Source organism: Mytilus trossulus, chromosome 9, assembly GCF_036588685.1.
Source record: "Mytilus trossulus isolate FHL-02 chromosome 9, PNRI_Mtr1.1.1.hap1, whole genome shotgun sequence".
In the NCBI taxonomy this organism is placed as follows: domain Eukaryota; kingdom Metazoa; phylum Mollusca; class Bivalvia; order Mytilida; family Mytilidae; genus Mytilus; species Mytilus trossulus.
The window spans coordinates 17,043,464-17,065,746 of NC_086381.1; the positions used below are offsets into that span (position 1 = coordinate 17,043,464).

A 22,283-nucleotide genomic window follows, 5' to 3' on the forward strand; every position below is an offset into this window, starting at 1 on the left:
TGCAAGGTATCTTTTTGGTGGTCTGTGCGTTTCCTAAATCCAGCCACTTCTACATAAAACACCTCATTAATCAGTAATTTAATCATATTAGATCCCTTTGAAATGAATTAAAAAGGTCAAGTTATAATAAGAGATAAAGTCATAATTTCATAAAGACGATTTTTATTATAAAATAAATTGCATTTTTATAACATGTTTGTTCTAAATAAAAATGTATAACGATCAACATTATAAAAAACAACCTTAAAAATATAACATCTATCACAGTTTTATTATTATTTTATTCAATATATATATATAATAACAGTTCATCAAACAATGTCAATTGCTGTGGCCCATAGTATCATCTCTCTCAAATATGTTGATATTTTCTTCTGGAACTTCTATCCTTTATATTCATATAAACCAATTTCCTTGCTAATTATCAGGATATTCCAAATTAAATCTGCTATAATCCTGGAGGCTCTGCATGAAGATAAAAAAATACAAGTTGGGTTACACCAGTTATTTATCAGGTTTGTCCCATTGTACATTTCAAAGCAACATACATACTAACATTTGGTGTCCTCAATTCTCTTAAACTTACTTTTTTTTTGCCTTTTGAGCATGTTTTATTCAAGTGTCACAGATGAGTCGTTTGTAGACAAATTTAGGTCTGTTGAAACGTTTTTTTAGCCTTGTATATATGATGAGTTTATGGACCTTGCAGGCCGAGGAGTCATAGTAGTTCTACTACTGTAATCACAAACCAGTCCCAACTGAAATTGTGAGTTTTAATCCCACTCATGAAAGTGCACTTGACTCTTTGACTAGTATTGTCAGTTATCCTTTTGAAGGTCGGTGGTTTCCTTCATTAACAAAAACTGGCTGCTACGAAATAGACCAAAGGTTGCGCTAATAAGTGTACTTAAAACACCAACAATCAATATGATGAGTTTATTCACTACCACTGCTAGTGTATGTTCTCTCCCCCAGAGTGCATCACAGACCCAGAAGTCAGGACTTTTGTACAGCTGAGCATTAAGTAGTGAATGATACTTGCCAGTACAGTAATAGTAGCAAATCCTACAAATACACATTTTATTGCACAACTTCCAATTATACATTGGTTCAGAGTTGTTAGGTTCTTCTATAACAATTGAATGGCAAACTTGTGTCAATCATCCAGACAACTGATGTAGAAAATGCTGTGTAAATAAAAGTGTTTTTTTAACTCAACATGGTTAATCGAGACCAAAATGTTTAAAGATATGTTTTACACAAGAAAATGCCTGTACCAAGTCAAGAGTATGACAGTTGTTATCCATTGGTTTGGTGTTTTTGCCCTTTTGATTTTTTCATTTGATAAGGGTCTTTTCGTTTTTAATTTTCCTCAGAGTATGGTATTTTTGTGATTTTTCTGTTTTCACTTATAACTTACATCTTCAAAAATAGGACTGTCATGTATTTGACCTGGTACCTCAAGTAGTCCCTCATCTTTCAGATACAGGGTACCAGTAGTCTGGTCCATTTTATAGTATAGTTGCCCATATCTGTGGAATGTTGGATATTTTGTGATTGAAGGTAAATGGATGTGATCATTAATCTCTGTTCCCAACAGTGCCACATTATAAAACACAAACTGAAATAAACAAAATTACCTAATAGAATAACAAATCTTATTTTCCCTATCAAAAGTCTTTAAATATTTCCATTCTCCATTTATACTGTGTACCTTAAAACAAAATTTTCTTTTACCAGTGTACATTTTTTATTTGGGGGCAAGGTTATTTGTTCAAGATAATAGTGAGCTTTATGCAATTATTTAACATCTCTCAGCGGTATACTACTATTGCCTTTATTTATTCATCACTATTAATGATTTTGTTTTTGCATTGTGTCTTACATCCAATTTATTTGTTCAGTGTATGTTCACTTGTGGTAATATGTCCTTGATTGAGTTAAGCCATTTCAATCCATATTTTATAGTGTCTTTCTATGTTATGTTGTTACACTATTTTTTCAAGTAAGGAAGAAGGTGGGTAGTTATCAAAATGTTTAAACCCACTGCATTTGTTTGCACCTGTCCTAAGTTAAGAACCTGTTGTTCATTAGATGGGGTCTGTTGATTTCAATAGCTCAGTGAAATTATAATGCAGTTATCTATTCTTTGTCTCACCTCATCAACATAACCTTTATAGAAATTATTTGTGTCTTTCCCGAGGTAAAATAAAGTGTCTTCATCTGTGGTATATTGTGTCTAAAATAAAATTATTTTTAATGTTAAATTCAAGATGGCTACCATAACTTGTTGGTATATGTAATTTTAATAGGGTCATCAAGAAAAAGTATTAAACAAGATATGCCCTTGAAATGAAAATTAAAACTATGACAGCAACTTTATTGATCTATCTTGAATTTGAAAGATGATAATTAATAATAAGTATTATAAATCTATCAAATAGTATTCACCACAGAGGAATTATTTTCTTCTTTAAAGGAGCAGGGCTTCACTTGTGTTTTCTTAAACTAAATTCTTAACATTATTCAAACTTATCTGTACTAATTATTCATTAGATTTTCTAATATCATGCTCATTAGGAAATAAGCGGCAGTTACACAGAGAAGAAATGGATGGCATTACATGTGAATTTTTTTTAAAACTTATTATTTACTGTTCTGAATGTTTGTATTAATTTATTATCATTTTGTTCTTTTTAGTTGTGTGTCTTGTAATCTGCTAAGATGATATCTCAATATTATCAAATTGAGATAATCAAATATTTGGTATTGTTCCAGTCAAACTAAGATTTAACCTCAAACTAATTGCAACAGAAAATGTTTAAGTTCTAATCTATAGTATTATGTCCTTTATATACACAGTCCTAAGTCCAATAAAATCGATCTTGAGAAAGACTCACAATCCGCATTTTAAATTTCCTATGGAAATCAACATTGGGAGGGGAGATAACTTTTGCAAAAATTAGTCTTTTTTGGTCTGTTTTGGGTTGTTTTTCTTGAAATTTATGTATAGTATGATACTTTGATGGGGTTATAAGTTTGTATATGACTAAATTATATAATCTTCTGCTCATGAAATGTACAAAACTGAAGTGTTATGGGTAGTTTTTTTTCGTACATTTTTCATTAAAGAAATTGCAAATTTGAAGCTTTATAACCATTTTGAAAAAATAATGTGAAAATTTGGTATTGTTTATATCTGGATCTTATATTTTTTCAGCAACTTACTTATCTTAAGAAACTTTAAACCACAAAAAGAAGAATACATGCTTAATTCTTTTTATTAAATTTGAGATTCTTAACCTTGACATGTAGAAAAATTCAATAAATGGTCAACTAGTAAATTACGAAATCTAGATTATAGCTTGATCAAATATATGAAAACACCTTTAGAGTTGTTTGTTATACTCTAAAGACCTCTAAAAAATCAAGAATCAATACATTCTGATAAATAGAAGCAGTAAAGTTATAATTATGTATCAATTCTTATTGATATTTCAGCCTTTTTTTCAAGAGTTTTTTCCCATTTCAATGCAATTCTCCATAGGAATTTTAAATGGTGATTTTTTAAGTTTTTCTCAAGTTAGATTTTATGGGACGTTTTTCTGTGTATATTTGGGGTATAATACTAAAGATTAAAACTTAAAAATCTTCTGTTGCAATTGCTTTCAGGTTAGGGTCAAATTTATGCTTGATTGACTGGACTATATCTATTACTTTTGTGAAAGTATCGTTTGATTAGTACCTTTCCTTTCTTTATATGTGTTTAAGAATTAATTTACACATTTTTAAGGTACTTGCGATAAAAAAATCCTTGAAGTTTCTTATCTTTGTAATTTTATTTTTTGTTAGCCCTGATTTATTGTCAAGTTTTGTTGTTAATGTTGGTCTTCTTATATATTTGTGTTAATAGGTTAAGAATTTTAAAATATTTTTGACTTAGTATTCTGCAAACTTATAAACTGAAAACACATGTAAATGTTTAAATTCATTATACATACGAGATCAATAGGTATAACATCACTAGTTACACCAGCTGAGATTCCATTCACATACAAAGTCATTGAGTATTCTACAAACAATCAAAACAATATGTCAATATTAAAATTGTATCATCAAATCATTAGTAGTAAAATAAGCCTGATTTATTCAATTTGAAAAAGGACATTATTGTTTAATATTCTTTTGAAAGTTTTGTTGCATTTAAAAAAACCAAAAACAATATTGATAAGTCTCCTTTTAAATAAAAGGAGATTTGTTATTTACCTTTAAAACTAGAGGCTCCAAAGAGCCTGTGTCGCTCACCTTGGTCTATGTGAATATTAAACAAAGGAAGCAGATGGATTCATGACAAAATTGTGTTTTGGTGATGGTGATGTGTTTGTAAATCTTACTTTACTAGTCTTGCTGCTTACATTTATCTCTATCTATAATGAACTTGGCCTAGTAGTTTCAGTGGAAAATGTTAATAAAAATTTACAAATTTTATGAAAATTGTTAAAAATTGACTATAAAGGACAATAACTCCTTAGGGGGTCAATTGACAATTTCGGTCATGTTGACTTATTTGTAAATCTTACTTTGCTGAACATAATTGCTGTTTACAGTTTATCTCTATCTATAATAAAATTTAAGATAATAACCAAAAACAGCAAAATTTCCTTAAAATTACCGATTCAGGGGCAGCAACCCAACAATGGGTTGTCAGATTCATCTGAAAATTATAAGGCAGATAGATCTTGATCTGATTAATAATTTTATCCCGTGTTGGATTTGCTCTAAATGCTTTGGTTTTTGAGTTATAAGCCAAAAACTGCATTTTACCCCTATGTTCTATTTTTAGCTGTGGCGGCCATCTTGATTTGATAGTCGGGTCACCGGACACATTTTTAAAACAAGATACCCCAAAGATGATGATTGCCAAGTCTGGATTAATTTGGCCCAGTAGTTTCAGAGGAGAAGATTTTTGTAAAAGATAATTAAGATTTACAACTAGAGGCTCTAAAGAGCCTGTGTCGCTCACCTTGGTATATGTGAATTAAACAAAGGAAGCAGACAGTTCATGACAAAATTGTGTTTAGGTGATTGTGATGTGTTTGTACATCTTACTTTACTGAACATTCTTGCTGCTTACAATTATCTCTATCTATAAATGAACTTGTCCATGTAGTTTCAGTGGAAAATGTTAGTAAAATTTACAAATTTTATGAATATTGTTAAAAATTGATTATAAAGGACAATAACTTCTTAGGGGGTCAATTGACCATTTTGGTCATTTTGACTTATTTTTGAGTCTTAAATTGCTGTACATTATTGCTGTTTACAGTTTATCTCTGTCTATAATAATATTCAAGATAATAACCAAAAACAGCAAAATTTCCTTAAAATTACCAATTTAGGGGCAGCAACCTAACAACAGTTGTCTGATTCATCTAAAAATTTCAGGGCAGATAGAAATTGACCTGATTAACAATTTTTCCCCTGTCAGATTTGCTCTAAATGCTTTGGTTTTTGAGTTATAAGCCAAAAACTGCATTTTACCCCTATGTTCTATTTTTAGCCATGGTGGTCACCTTGGTTGGTTGGCTGGGTAAAAAAAAAGCCAGGATTCTTACACAAGGTGTAATTATTATTATAACGTCCCTACATACCCCAGGTATCCACTTTAGGGACTCTATCGTACTACAGATTCACAAGGCGTTGTTTCACTTTCGTTTGTAAATAAAGCCTTGTATAATAACATATGAAAATTGTTAAAAATGCACTATAAAGGACAATAACTCCTTAAGGGGTCAATTGACCATTTTGGTCATGTTAACTTATTTTTGGGTCTTACTTTGCTGTACATTGTTGCTGTTTCAAGTTTATCTCTATCTATAATAATATTCAAGATAATAACAAAAAACGGCGAAATTTCCTTAAAATTACTAATTCAGGGGCAGCAACCTAACAGCAGGTTGTCCGATCCATCTGCAAATTTCATGGCAGATTGATCTTGACCTGATTAACAATTTTACTCCCTGTCAGATTTGCTCTAAATGCTTTGGTTTTTGAGTTTTAGCCAAAAACTGCAATTTACCCCTATGTTCTATTTTTAGCCATGGCGGCCATGTTGGTTGGTTGGCCAGGTCATGCCACACATTTTTTAAACTAGGTACCCCAATAATGATTGCGGCCAAGTTTGTTTTAATTTATCCTGGTAGTTTTAGAGGAGAAGATTTTTGTAAAATATTACTAAGATTTACGTCAAATGGTTAAAAATTGACTGTAAAGAGCAATAACTCATAAAGGGGTCAACTGACCATTTTTATCATGTTGACTTATTTGTAGATCTTACTTTGATGAACATTATTTCTGTTTACAGTTTATCTCTATCTATAATAATATTCAAGATAATAACGAAAAACAGTAAAATTTCCCTAAAATTACCAATTCAGGGGCAGCAACCCAACAACGTGTTGTCCAATTCATCTGAAAATTTCAGGGCAGATAGATCTTGAACTGATAAACAATTTTACTCCCCGTCAGATTTGCTCTAAATGCTTTGGTTTTTGAGTTATAAGCCAAAAACTGCATTTTACCCCTATGTTCTATTTTTAGCCATGGCGGCCATCTTGGTTCATTGGCTGGGTCACGCCACACATTTTTTAAACAAGATACCCCAATGATGATTGTGGCCAAGTTTGTTTTAATTTGGCTTGGTAGTTTCAGAGGAGAAGATTTTTGTAAAAGATTACTAAGATTTACAAACTAGAGGCTCTAAAGAGCCTGTGTCACTCACCTTGGTCTATGTGCATATTAAACAAAGGACACAAATGGATTCATGACAAAATTGTATTTTGGTGATGGTGATGTGTTTGAAGTTCTTACTTTACTGAACGATTTTGCTTCTTATAATTATATCTATCATGAACTTTGCCCATTAGTAACAGAGAACTATATTTGGTAAAAATTTACATAAATTTACCAAATTAATGAAAATTGTTAAAAATTGACTATAAAGGGCAATAACTCCTTAAGGGGTCAATTGAACATTTAGGTCATGTTGACTTATTTGTAGATCTTACTTTGCTGAACATTATTGCTGTTTACAGTTTATCGCTATCTATAATAGTATTCAAGATAACCCAAAACGGCAAAATTTCTTTAAAAATTACCAATTGGAGGGCAGCAACCCAACAACCAGTTGTCCAATTCATCTGAAAAATTCAGGGCAGATAGATATTGACTTGATTAACAATTTAACTTCTTGTCAGATTTGCTCTAGATGCTTTGGTTTCATAGTTATAAGCAAAAAACTGCATTTTACCCCTATGTTCTATTTTTAGCCGTGGCGGCCACCTTGGTTGAATGGCCAGGTCATCGGACACATTTTTCAAACTAGATACCCCAAAGATGATTGTGGCCTAGTAGTTTCAGTGGAGATTTTGTAAAAGATTACTTAGATTTATGAAAAATGGTTAAAGATTGACTATAAAGGACAATAACTCCTAAAGGGGTCAACTGACCATTTTGGTCATGTTGACTTATTTGTAGATCTTACTTTGCTGAACATTATTGCTGTTTACAATTTATCTCTATCTATAATAATATTCAAGATAATAACCAAAAACAGCAAAATTTCCTCAAAATTACCAATTCAGGGGCAGCAACCCAACAACCGATTGACCAATTCATCTGAAAATTTCAGGGCAGATAGATCTTGACCTGATAAACATTTTTATCCCATGTCAGATTTCCTCAAAATGCTTTGGTTTTTGAGTTATAAGCCAAAAACTGCATTTTACCCCTTTGTTCTATTTTTAGCCGTGGCGGCCATCATGGTTGGTTGACAAGGTCACGCCACACATTTTTTAAACTAGATACCCCAAAGATGATTGTGGCCAAGTTTGGATTAATTTGGCCCAGTAGTTTCAGAGGAGAAGATTTTTGTAAAAGATTACTTTAATTAACGAAAAATGGTTAAAAATTGACTATAAAGGGCAATAACTCCTAAACGGGTCAACTGACCTTTTTGGTCATGTTGACTTATTTGTAGATCTTACTTTGCTGAACATTATTGCTGTTTACAGTTTATCTCTAACTATAATAATATTCAAGATAATAACCAAAAACAGCAAAACTTCTTCAAAATTACCAATTCAAGGGCAGCAACCCAACAACCGATTGACCGATTCATCTGAAAATTTCAGGGCAGATAGATCTTGACCTGATAAACATTTTTACCCCATGTCAGATTTGCTCTAAATGCTTTGGTTTTTGAGTTATAAGCCAAAAACTGCATTTTACCCCTATGTTCTATTTTTAGCCATGGCGGCCATCTTGGTTGGTTGACCGGGTCACGCCACACATTTTTTAAACTAGATACCCCAATGATGATTGTGGCCAAGTTTGGTTTGATTTGGCCCAGTAGTTTCAGAGGAGAAGATTTTTGTAAAAGCTAACGCCGGACGACGACGGACGACAGACGACGGACGACGGAAGCCGGACGCAAAGTGATTAGAAAAGCTCACTTGGCCCTTTGGGCCAGGTGAGCTAAAAATGGTTAAAAATTGACTATAAAGGGCAATAACTCCTAAACGGGTCAACTGACCATTTCGGTCATGTTGACTTATTTGTAAATCCTACTTTACTAAACATTATTGCTGTTTACAGTTTATCTCTATCTATAATAATATTCAAGATAATAACCAAAAACTGCAACATTTCCACAAAATTACCAATTCAGGGGCAGCAACCCAACAACGGGTTGACCGATTCATCTCAAAATTTCAGGGCAGATAGATCTTGACCTGATAAACATTTTTACCCCATGTCAGATTTCCTCTAAATGCTTTGGTTTTTGAGTTATAAGCCAAAAACTGCATTTTACCCCTATGTTCTATTTTTTGCCGTGGCGGCCATCTTGGTTGGAAATGGGTCACGCCACACATTTTTTAAACTAGATACCCCAATGATGATTGTGGCCAAGTTTGGTTCAATTTGGCCCAGTAGTTTCAGAGGAGAAGATTTTTGTAAAAGATAACTAAGATTTACGAAAAATGGTTAAAAATTGACTATAAAGGGCAATAACTCCTAAAGGGGTCAACTGACCATTTCGGTCATGTTGACTTATTTGTAAATCCTACTTTACTTAACATTATTGCTGTTTACAGTTTATCTCTATCTATAATAATATTCAAGATAATAACCAAAAACTGCAAAATTTCGACAAAATTACCAATTCAGGGGCAGCAACCCAACAACGGGTTGATCGATTCATCTGAAAATTTCAGGGCAGATAGATCTTGACCTGATAAACATTTTTACCCCATGTCAGATTTCCTCTAAATGCTTTGGTTTTTGAGTTATAAGCCAAAAACTGCAGTTTACCCCTATGTTCTATTTTTAGCCGTGGCGGCCATCTTGGTTGGTTGACCGAGTCACGCCACATATTTTTTAAACTATATACCCCAATGATGATTGTGGCCAAGTTTGGTTCAATTTGGCCCAGTAGTTTCAGAGGAGAAGATTTTTGTAAAAGATAACTAATAAGATTTACGAAAAATGGTTAAAAATTGACTATAAAGGGCAATAACTCCTAAACGGGTCAACTGACCATTTCGGTCATGTTGACTTATTTGTAAATCCTACTTTACTAAACATTATTGCTGTTTACAGTTTATCTATTTCTATAATAATATTCAAGATAATAACCAAAAACTGCAAAATTTCGACAAAATTACCAATTCAGGGGCAGCAACCCAACAACGGGTTGACCGATTCATCTGAAAATTTCAGGGCAGATAGATCTTGACCTAATAAACATTTTTACCCCCTGTCAGATTTCCTCTAAATGCTTTGGTTTTTGAGTTATAAGCCAAAAACTGCAGTTTACCCCTATGTTCTATTTTTAGCCGTGGCGGCCATCTTGGTTGGTTGACCGGGTCACGCCACACATTTTTTAAACTATACACCCCAATGATGATTGTGGCCAAGTTTGGTTCAATTTGGCACAGTAGTTTCAGAGGAGAAGATTTTTGTAAAAGATAACTAAGATTTACGAAAAATGGTTAAAAATTGACTATAAAGGGCAATAACTCCTAAACGGGTCAACTGACCATTTCGGTCATGTTGACTTATTTGTAAATCCTACTTTACTGAACATTATTGCTGTTTACAGTTTATCTCTATCTATAATAATATTCAAGATAATAACCAAAAACTGCAAAATTTCGACAAAATTACCAATTCAGGGGCAGCAACCCAACAACGGGTTGACCGATTCATCTGAAAATTTCAGGGCAGATAGATCTTGACCTGATAAACATTTTTACCCCATGTCAGATTTCCTCTAAATGCTTTGGTTTTTGAGTTATAAGCCAAAAACTGCATTTTATCCCTATGTTCTATTTTTAGCCGTGGCGGCCATCTTGGTTGGTTGACCGGGTCACGCCACACATTTTTTAAACTAGATACCCCAATGATGATTGTGGCCAAGTTTGGTTCAATTTGGCCCAGTAGTTTCAGAGGAGAAGATTTTTGTAAAAGTTAACAACGCCGACGGACGACGGACGCCGGACGCAAAGTGATGGGAAAAGCTCACTTGGCCCTTCGGGCCAGGTGAGCTAAAAAAGCATTTTCCTGTCCCCAATAACCTATAACTTATGATACTTTTGCTGAAATTCTCCAGTCATTCAATATTTTACAAAATTCTTCCAACATCACTTTACATACGTTAAAGTACGCTCTGAATGCCCGCGATTTCGCGGGTGTGTTCTAGTTAGTAAATAAAACAAGGTAGTTAGTCAAGTCTCAAGGTAAAGTGACACAGCTAGCTCAATCAGTTAGTACTAAAATGAAATTATAAAGCATGGGGAACAGGGTGTTTTTACCAGAAACAATCTTCCCTGAAAGTCCTTACTTAATCTCACCTGAAAGTTCTAGTATAATCTCACCTGATTCATCATATATGTATAACAAACTGATCCATTGGTTTGTATTGATAGTGGATGTTGATGTTACTGTGTTATTTCCATAAGATCCCTGTATAAAACCTCCATCTAACCATAGACATATAGTTCTTGTGTCTGTACAAAATAATGGCATATCACCCCCTGCCATGGAGGCTATCTTTATCCACAGTCCAATAGAAAAACTGTTGATAGCAATACAGGTTTTTATATATTATTTTTTAAATAAAGTAGAAAAACATTAACATTTTTATTAGTGCACAGTCAAAAAAGTGCATGGAGTTGATTGACTATTAAAGTTTAAATAATAATTTTAAAAGGACAATAAAACTACTTGTCAGCATCCCCTGTCTGTCATGTGACCTTCGCCATCAGCACTTCATGTTATTTCAATTTTTCAAATAAGGTTTTATATTTTTATCTTTCATTCTTATTTCTACATGCCAATTATAGGAATTGTCATTTTGAAGTTATACTTTTTATGTGTGAAAGAAGTTTCACCAAGTCACAAAATAATCATGATTATGTACAATCTTTTGGGAAAAAAATTATGACAGTTGTTAAACCTCATCAAGAGCTAAATTTTTCAAATGTCAATAACAACATACAGAAGCCAATACTTGTTTTTTGGCACTAAAACTACTATCAACCAACTTATTTTCGTGGATACTTTATTTCGCGTTACACCAATACTACTCCATTTTGCGGCTTTTAATATTCCAGATTTTCTTATTTACTTGAAGTAGATTAATAAAGATTTACTAATTTGCAACGATTTATATTCTCATTATTTTTTTCCTCTGGAAGTCGCGGAAAAAAAAACCTCGCAAAAATATGTTGGTTTTAGTATATGGGCATGAAAATGAAATTCTATAAATTGTATTCATGAATTAATTCTAAACTCACCTTTGATAAATGTCTAAACGAGTGATATTGGTAAGCACAATATAATCATCCACTCCATCCAGATACAAAGCTTTATTGTCTCTGGGGATACACTGGACCTTCAAATCAGACCATAGAACTGATTCCTGGCCAAACTGGTACACTCCAACACGGCCTCCAGTTATACTGGTGTCATAGATGTCACCACTGTCAGCTAATAATGAATCTACATCAAACAATTGGAATCTGAAATGATTATGAAAAATTATAAAGTTTTGCTCTCTTTGGTTCTGCAGGGTTTAGAGCCTGCAGTTGGAAGATTTTACTCAAGTATTTGCGTTTGTTCTAATTTACATTTTAGCTGCGATATAGTCTTTTTGTGCTAATGCGGCGTTAAGCAACCAACAATCAATCAATCTAATTTACATTTCATTTATTTGTACTAAAACGTTCAATTACAACAAAAGTTGCACTTCATTTGTCCACATTAATTAAAGCATAAAGGAAAATTGACTTCTATATCTCCACAATTAAACCAAACTAAGCAGGCAAATGGGATATGTTTATCTATAACTATGACCTCTTTTTTTTGTTGGCTAAAAAGTCATGCTGTAAGTATTAAAGATCATCAATTTCACGGTTCAGTGAAGCTTTAATAAATAAATCCAAATACAGTTTAGGTTAAGAAACGTCCTGTATTCCGGAGCAAATTTATACTCTGTAGAACTGCTCTAACGTATTTAATATATATAACTTAAACTTTATACTTAACTGAACATTTTTCCTTAGATATTCAATAACTAATTTAAGGAATACTTAATTGAAGCTGTAGATTGAGTAAATTGTCAACAGCAAAAGTGCAATAAAACTTTGATTAATTTAAAAAAAAAAAAAAAAAAAAGTTGCAGCCAATATTGTATTCCAAGTATAGTACAACTGTGACATGCATAAAATGAGGTATGAAATATTGTAGGAATAAATTTGTGATATAAATATCTATATATATTTCCATCAAACATTGCTGAAGGTGCTGACATACAATGTAGTCAGTATTGAAATTGGATGAATGCATCTATTCAACAATCACATCTTATCAGTATAAAATTATCTTTGGATGTCTTAGATTCAGTTTTAGATCCATACTTTAGTTATCTACCTGATCTTATTTAAATCAGTATAATGCCATAGGAACCATTTATAAGATGTGTAATTACTCCATCTTGTCATGTTACCATCCTGCCATAATACTGTATCCTGATTCACTGTTGTACTACTGTGCCACAGAGCATAAGCTAATGTTTGTCCAGGACCAGTATTGGAGTTCACTACCTATTTGTAATGAAATATGGACACATTTAAATTAAATGATATGGACAATTTAATACCACATTGCCTCACATTCTCATTAAGAAAAAATTCACACACCTAATTAAATGGGCATTCAAAAAAATCAGAATGTGAATATATATGTTCAAACTCTTTTAGATCATTTTTTAGTAGCAATAAACAAAAAAACTATGTTAATTGGACATGCTTTGATACTATATATGCCCTTGAATTTTTACTAGATAACATTTTTGTTTGCTTTGGGGATTCCGTATATCGTCAGATTATCGGAATTCCAATGGGGACTAACTGTGCACCACTTATTGCGGACCTCTTTTTGTATTGTTATGAGTTACAATTTATGACAAAAATAAGCAAAGACCCATCAAAACAACATCTGATAAACAAATTTAATAATACTTTTAGATATTTGGATGATATTTTGGCTCTCAATAATGACGACTTCAGTATGTATATTAATGAAATTTATCCTGCTGAACTTACTTTAAATAAAGCTAATACTAATAATGACCACTGCCCTTTCCTCGATCTTGATATCTATATCACTAACGGAAAGCTGAATACTAAAATTTATGATAAAAGGGATGATTTTTCATTTCCTATCGTTAATTATCCGTTTTTAGATGGTGACGTTCCCTTGTCACCATCTTACGGTGTTTATATATCTCAACTTGTACGATTCGCTCGTGTTTGTAACAATGTTTTAGATTTTAACGAGAGAAATTTATGTATTACTGAAAAATTATTACACCAGGGTTTTCGATATCACAAACTAGTCAAAACTTTTACTAAATTTTATCATCGGTATAAAGACATCATTCGTAAATATAGCTCAACATGCAGACTATTTATACGTTCAGGTATTTCACATCCAATTTTTTATGGAAATATTCTTTATAAAGCACAAAGGTGTCAGTATTCACCTCAGAAACTTACAAAACCTTTAAATAGACTGATTAAGAAGGGATATAATTACGATACTGTTGTCAAGTCATTAAAGATTGCATATTTGGCGTTAATATTGAGTCACTGATAAGGTCTTTGCGTCGGAACTAAAGACATTTATTCTAAAAACAGTTGTTGGCATGACATGGGTTATGTTCTTCTCATATATGTTATGATGGTATGATACTAAACCCCTAACGGGAAGGATTGTGCCTGATGTTCATATGATGAAATCATAATCTTTCAGTCAGTTTAATTGAAGTCTGGAGCTGGCATGTCAGTTAACTGCTAGTAGTCTGTTGTTATTTATGTATTATTGTCATTTTGTTTATTTTCTTTGGTTACATCTTTTGACATCAGACTCGGACTTCTCTTGAACTGAATTTTAATGTGCGTATTGTTATGCGTTTATTTTTCTACATTGGTTAGAGGTATAGGGGGAGGGTTGAGATCTCACAAACATGTTTAACCCCGCCGCATTTTTGCGCCTGTCCCAAGTCAGGAGCCTCTGGCCTTTGTTAGTCTTGTATTATTTTTATATTAGTTTCTTGTGTACAATTTGGAAATTAGTATGGCGTTCATTATCACTGAACTAGTATATATTTGTTTAGGGGCCAGCTGAAGGACGCCTCCGGGTGCGGGAATTTCTGGCTACATTGAAGACCTGTTGGTGACCTTCTGCTGTTGTTTTTTATTTGGTCGGGTTGTTGTCTCTTTGACACATTCCCCATTTCCATTCTCAATTTTAATTATCATAGTTTCAAAAAGTACTTATTGAATTACAAAAGTCTAATAAATAATAATTGAAAACATATGTTATCCAAAAGTTGAAACCACACATCATAAACTGCAAATCATGCAGATGAAAAATACACAATAATTTGACCCCTGTATATTAAACTGTCTTTTGAACTTAATTATTACAAATGTGTACTTAAACTATAGGCTCTTAAGAGCCTGTGTCGCTCACCTTTGTCTATGTGCATATTAAACAAAGGACACAAATGGATTCATGATAAAATCGTGTTTTGGTGATGGTGATGTGTTTGTACATCTTACTTTACTGAACATTCTTGCTGCTTACAACTATTTCTATCTATAATGAACTTGACCCAGTAGTTTCAGTGGAATGTTAGTTCAAATTTACAAATTTTATGAAAATTGTTAAAAATTGACTATAAAGGACAATAACTCCTTAGGTGGTCAATTGACCATTTCCAAATGTTGACTTATTTGTAGATCTTACTTTGCTGAACATTATTGCTGTTTACGGTTTTCTCTATCTATAATAATATATAAGATAATAACAAAATACAGCAAAATTTCCTTAAAATTACCACTTCAGGGACAGCAACCCAACAACGGGTTGTCCGATTCATCTGAAAATTTCTGAGCAGATAGAACTTGACCTGATAAACAATTTTACCCCATGCCAGATTTGCTCTCAATGCTTTGGTTTTAGAGTTATAAGCCAAAATCTGCATTTTACCCCTATGTTCTATTTCTAGCCATGGCGGCCATCTTTTTTTTTTTTTTATTATTTTTATTTTTATTTTTTTTTATCCAACATATATAATATACAACAGTACAGTTATCAAACAATAAGTTCATATATATATAAATGTAATATAATACAACCTATTAGAAAATGTATAGAACTTGAAAAATAACATTTTGTTTGGATTTTATAATTGTATCTTATTAAAAAGGACATACAAAAAAAATATAGAGAATTAATAAATAAAAGAATTAAAAGATGATTAAAGAAAAAGAAAAAAAACCAAAAAAAGCAACAAAAAACAAAAAAAAACAAAAAACCAATATAAAAAAAACAAAAATCATTTTGATGTCTGCCAATTTTTTTTCATAGTTGCTAATCTACCAAAGTATCCTGTAAAGCCTCTTGGTAAATGCACCAAGCTTGATTAAACTTTTCAAAACATTTATTTTTAACTGATATCTTCTTCTCCAAAATATAATGATGCTTTATTTTTTCAATCAATGCTGTTAAACTTAATTCTCCTTTAAAATATCGTGCATGGCGGCCATCTTGGTTAGTTGGCGAGGTCACCAGACACATTTTTTAAACTAGATACCCCAATGATGATTGTGGCCAAGTTTGGTTTAATTTGGCCCAGTAGTTTCAGAGGAGAAGATTTTTGTAAAAGTTAACGACGACGGACGATGACGACGAAGACGGACGCCAGGTGATGGGAAAAGCTCACTTGGCCCTTCGGGCCAGGTGAGCTAAATATGAAGACTTAATAGTAAGACTCTTCATACAATTACCTGTTCATCACTTATACTGGACTACAAAAACTATTTTTTCTTGGAAACTTTAGGTTTTTAAGACAGAACTATCAATGGACCTTAATTTTGTAACAAACTTCATTCTTATTTCAATATTCATATTTAAAAAAAAGCGATGTACAATTCAAAGAATACAGAAAGACCCTTGTTTAGGAATGAAAACTACCATGCATTGACAAATGGAACCCTGCAGTGCATTGAAAGACAAGAGAAAATATTTTTAATCCAATTCAAAACATTCAAACTTATTAAAATTATCCTGAACTTATAAATAATGCAAATACACAGTTAGCTAAATAGCTTCTACATAATTACCTTTAAATTGAGTCCTTTAACACCGGTCTGAAAAGTTGTAGTTTCAAAGTTGTAATTAGTTGGTTTCCATGACAATAGATAAAACTTCCTATTGTTAACATAACCAAACACTATTCCGATGTAGTTATCTCCCTTATCTGATGGTACATAAACAGTTCCACTGTATTTCACAGATCCATATGTCTGCTCCCCTATTTATAAAATTATATATAACTGTATACAATAAGGTTTTTTGCCAAGAAAGAAAGGAAACATTGGTGACCTAGCTTCTGCTGTTGTCTGTTCTATGGTCTGGTTGTTGTCTCTTTGACACATTCCCAATTTCCATTCTCAATTTTATTCTGAATGTATGATATAAAGTCAAGAGTGGGTTTTAATCAAATATAACTTAATTCAAAACTCATCTATACAGACTTACTTGGAAGACATTTTGAATACATTTCTGTTGTTGTATGTGTGTAAAATGTCACTGATTTCACTTAATTTATTTCACAATTCTAATCTACAGGTACATTGTAACCGACAAACTGACCTATTAACATGACTGGTTTCATAGTATCAGCTAACTGGTATATCTCCCTCCCTGCTGCCTTTACTCTCCATTGAGGATCCAAACTGTAGCCAGGATACAGATCAACGGAGATATAATCAGAGAAGGAAGTTGTAGATATATATTTGTTATATGGACAGGTATCATTACTGTCATCTACACCGTCCCCATCAGAGTCAACTACACAATCGTCACCAACCTGGTCTCCTAAATAATACAATATACCTATATTTCCAGTTTGCAAAAGAATATTTCTACAGTTCAGTTAACAATATGAAATTTCTATTTTAAATACCTTCAAACAATATGAACTCACATTTTATATAAATTAATTGATTGATTGATAATTGCTGAACTTCTAGATGGCATAAACAAAAATACCCTTCTTATGATGTGCCTTACTGCTTCAAGCATATACATACCATTGACATCTGCCTGTAGAGGGTTATGTAGATACGGACAATTATCATCAGAGTTGTTAATACATACCGTTGACATCTGTCTGTAGAGGGTTATGTAGGTACGGACAATTATCATCAGATTTGTTTATACATACCGTTGACATCTGTCTGTAGAGGGTTATGTAGGTACGGACAATTATCATCAGAGTTGTTAATACATATACTGTTGACATCTGTCTGTAGAGGGTTATGTAGGTACGGACAATTATCATCAGAGTTGTTTATACATACCGTTGACATCTGTCTGTAGAGGGTTATGTAGGTATGGACAATTATCATCAGAGTTGTTTATACATACCGTTGATATCTGCCTGTAGAGGGTTATGTAGGTATGGACAATTATCATCAGAGTTGTTTATACATACCGTTGACATCTGTCTGTAGAGGGTTATGTAGGTATGGACAAGTATCATTAGAGTTGTTTATACCATCACCATCTAAATCAGAATCACAAACATCTCCTACAAATATAAACATAATTACAGACATTTAGTAAACAAGAATGTGTCCACAGTACACGGATGCCCCACTCACACTATCATTTTCTATGTTTAGTGGACCGTGAAATTGGAACAAATTCTCTAATTTGGCATCAAAATTAGAATGATGTTATCAAAGGGAACATGTACACTAAGTTTCAAGTTGATTGGACTTCTACTTTATCAAAAACTACCTTGACCAAAAACTTTAACTTGAAATTTGCACTACTATTTTCTATGTTCAGTGAACCGTAAAATTGGGGTCAAAACTCTAATTTGGCATTTAAATTAGAAAGATCATATCATAGGGCACATGTATACTAAGTTTCAAGTTGATTGGACTTCAACTTCATCAAAAACTACCTTGACCAAAAACTTTAACCTGAAGCGGGACAGACGGACGGACGCACAGACGGACGGACGAACAGAGGCACAGACCAGAAAACATAATGCCCCTCTACTATCATAGGTGGGGCATAAAAACATCAGTATCATTAACATCATTAACCAATCAATTTTCATCAAGCTGCTAAGCAGAAACCTGTATTTTGTATTTCAATTAACTTTTCAGCCACTCACATATTTGATTCCACCATATTCTGTATTCGCCTGTCCCAAGTCATGAACCTGTTATTAAATGATTTTTGGCTTATTTATCATATTTTTTTTATAAATCAGGTTGTTAGTTTTCTCACATGCATTTGAATTGTTTTTAAGGAGTAGGTTCAGTAAGACCCTTTTTTGGCCCCAAAATATAGCAGTTTTACAAAATTGTGAAAACGTAGTCTTTTATCTATTTATTGGAAAGTTAAATGCTTTTGCTACATAAATATGGGCTGTTATTGACAATACAATGCACATATATTGGGTACAAGCATAATTAAGTCGTGCTCAATTACTAAAATCTTCACAATTATAGTATTTTAGTTAAATTTTAGATGGTTTCCGTGTAAAATGAAAATGGCCGCATTCGTGTTCATTCATAACATTAAAATATGATTTGTATTTGATGATAATACATAAGATATATAAAAGTTGAGGATGAACACGGATGCGGCCACATTCATTTCTGACAAAAACCATCTGAAAGTTACGTTTTTTGGCATAATTGATAGATTTTTCATGTTTAAGCTTGAATCGGAGCTTTTTTAATGAATAAATCAGTGAAAATCTTTCATATAAACTAATTGAATCAATTGAAACAGACACTTAAATGTTTTGAAAATGTCAAAAATCTTTCGTAAGATGAACCTGAAATTGGAGGCCAATATCAGACCTTACCGGACCTACTCCTTTGCATAACAGACATATCGTAATCTGACATGTAAATGGTACATGGGTATATATGATAATCTGATATGCAGAAATTAAATTGTGTGAATAATATTCATCGTAAATAATAATTTAAGTCGTCAGTTTTATCTTCAAGGGTTAAGGGGGGGGGGTGTTACTAAATTTGAGTTTAACTTAAACTTCCAATGCAATTTAAGATGCATAATGCTGTTTCTATTGAATTTATTGCTTCATACAATCATTACCTCTTGAACAATTGATTCTTTGTGGATATTTTTGTACTTTTAGGGGATTAAATATGAGCTGCCAGCAATGATATGAAACAGATTTTATGCAGACTCCATTTTAATACCTTTATTCAGCAATTATAGTTGGAAGTACAGAGACAGCAAGTTTTGAATTACAGAAAGGAAGAGAAATTTATATATCACACATAATTTTTATATTAGTTAATCAGTTTGTGGGTACATTTTAAGCTGACCATATAGACACTGTTTTTATTCTACCTATACAAACCATGCAGGACATTTTTCTGTTCATGGATAGGATGTTAAAAATGTTATTTATTTGAATATGATCAGATCAATCATATGATGAATCACTATATTTTGTGTTTCTCAGAAGTAGTGATAAGGCCAGCAATAGGGCGTATATGTCAGAGTAGCAATTCCACTGGAACTGTAGTTATTCCACTGGAGTTGCAGCAAAATACCACTGGAATTACATTCGCATTCCACTGGAATAATTTGGCTGGAATTCCACTGGAATACAAGTGAAATAACACTGTAATTTCCACTGGAATTCCAGTGATTATCAGTGGAATAATTTGGCTGGAATCCAGTGAAATAACACTGGAATTTTCACTGTAATTCCAGTGGAAAGCCAATGTAGTTCCAGTGGAATTCCAGCCAAATTATTCCATTGATAATTACTGGAATTCCAGTGGAAATTACAATGGAATATCAGTGGTATTCCAGTGTAATTCCACTGATTTTTTTCTCTAGGGTGTCACTACTGCTTACTATGCTGTATGGGATTTGCTCATTTTCAAAGACCATACTGTGACCTATAATTGCTTACTTCTATATAATTTGGTTTCTGATGAAAAGGAAACTTGTTAGCAGTCATATCACATCTTCTAATGATATTTTGTAAGAAACAGCTAATAAATATTACAAAAAACCATAATATTTTTTAATTTTTTTTCTAAATTGTTTTCCTTGAATATGTTGTGGTAATTTATAAGGATCGTCATGGTTTATGACTAAATTTTTTACTTGTTTTTGTTTTCATTGTGCGATTTTTACAGCATTTATTAACTGGTATAGCTGGCAAACTGTCAACTGTAACATACACAAAATATTTTTTTTTTTATAAAGTACATATGACCTCACCTATACTATCCCCATCTGTATCTATCTGTTCACCATTAGCTGCCTCCTGACAATTGTCACTGATGTCAAGGACACTATCTCCATCTCTGGAATGATGTTAATTTAACATAAAATTATAAACAGCTTCATTAACATTTCTATCAAAACAGAAGTCAAAATATCTCAACTGTTTTATTTCCTACTTACGACGAACTCTTGATTAAATAAGTTTCTATATTAGAGAGTAAATGTTCCCTAAAAATTACGGTCTGCAGATCGGCAGTCGGCACTTATTAGTAAAGTTTACTAAAATACTAAGGTTGGCAGTCGGCACTTATTAGTAAATGTCTACTAAAATACTAAGGTTGGCAGTCGGCACTTATTAGTAAATGTCTACTAAAATACTAAGGTTGGCAGTCGGCACTTATTAGTAAATGTCTACTAAAATACTAAGGTTGGCAGTCGGCACTTATTAGTAAATGTCTACTAAAATACTAAGGTTGGCAGTCGGCACTTATTAGTAAATGTCTACTAAAATACTAAAGTCGGCAGTCGGCACTTATTAGTAAATGTCTACTAAAATACTAAAGTCGGCAGTCGGCACTTATTAGTAAATGTTTACTAAAATACTAAAGTCGGCAGTCGGCACTTATTAGTAAATGTTTACTAAATTACTAAGGTCGGCCGTCGGCACTTATTAGTAAATATTTACTAAAATACTAAGGCCGGCAGTCGGCACTTATTAGTGAGAAAATGTTCCCTAAAAAGTAAGGTCGGCAGGTCGGCAGTCCGCACTTATTTTTCTATGAATGTTTAAAAGTCAGGTCGGCAGGTCGGCAGTTAGCACTTATTCATCTATGTATGCTTAAAAGTAAGGTCGGCAGGTCGGCACTTATTCATCTATGTTTTCTTAAAAGTAACCTGCCGACCTGCCAACTATTACATATACATTGTATACTAATATTTAATAAGTGCTGACCTGCCGACCATTAAATATAAATATTGTATACTAAATTTCAATAAGTGCCGACCTGCCAACCTGCCGACCATTAAATATAAATATTGTATACTAAATTTTAATAAATGCCGACCAGCCGACCAATATATATAACACTAAGTTTTTCACAGTCATAAAAAAGATCCAAAATGTCCTAATTTAATGAACTATTTAATCATCATTCATTCCGATTTACTCAGTAATACCGATTTACTCATTAAATATTCCTTCCGCTGGAACTATGTACCCTTGTACACTACTTGAACCCTATACCCTACAAGGAGATTGAGACTGAGAAACACTCTCTTTTATGAAACCATCTAAATCTTTAACTTGATATTTATATACGTATATATGTGTTCCTACTCAGAAAGCA

General features: G+C 32.6%; 1 protein-coding gene across 1 annotated transcript; it reads right to left on the minus strand.

The window, feature by feature from the left end:
* Positions 1 to 268: 268 nt before the first annotated feature.
* LOC134684338 (thrombospondin-4-like) lies at positions 269 to 21,861 on the minus strand. Its single transcript, XM_063543627.1, has 12 exons — positions 21,854 to 21,861; positions 20,932 to 21,017; positions 18,131 to 18,226; positions 17,287 to 17,511; positions 16,755 to 16,945; positions 12,994 to 13,166; positions 11,859 to 12,083; positions 10,938 to 11,137; positions 4,002 to 4,072; positions 2,159 to 2,239; positions 1,421 to 1,621; positions 269 to 465 (listed from the first exon to the last, which is right to left on the minus strand). The coding sequence occupies exons 1-12, from the start codon at positions 21,859 to 21,861 to the stop codon at positions 418 to 420; spliced, it is 1,605 nt and encodes a 534-aa protein (XP_063399697.1). The 3' UTR covers positions 269 to 417.
* Positions 21,862 to 22,283: the final 422 nt, after the last annotated feature.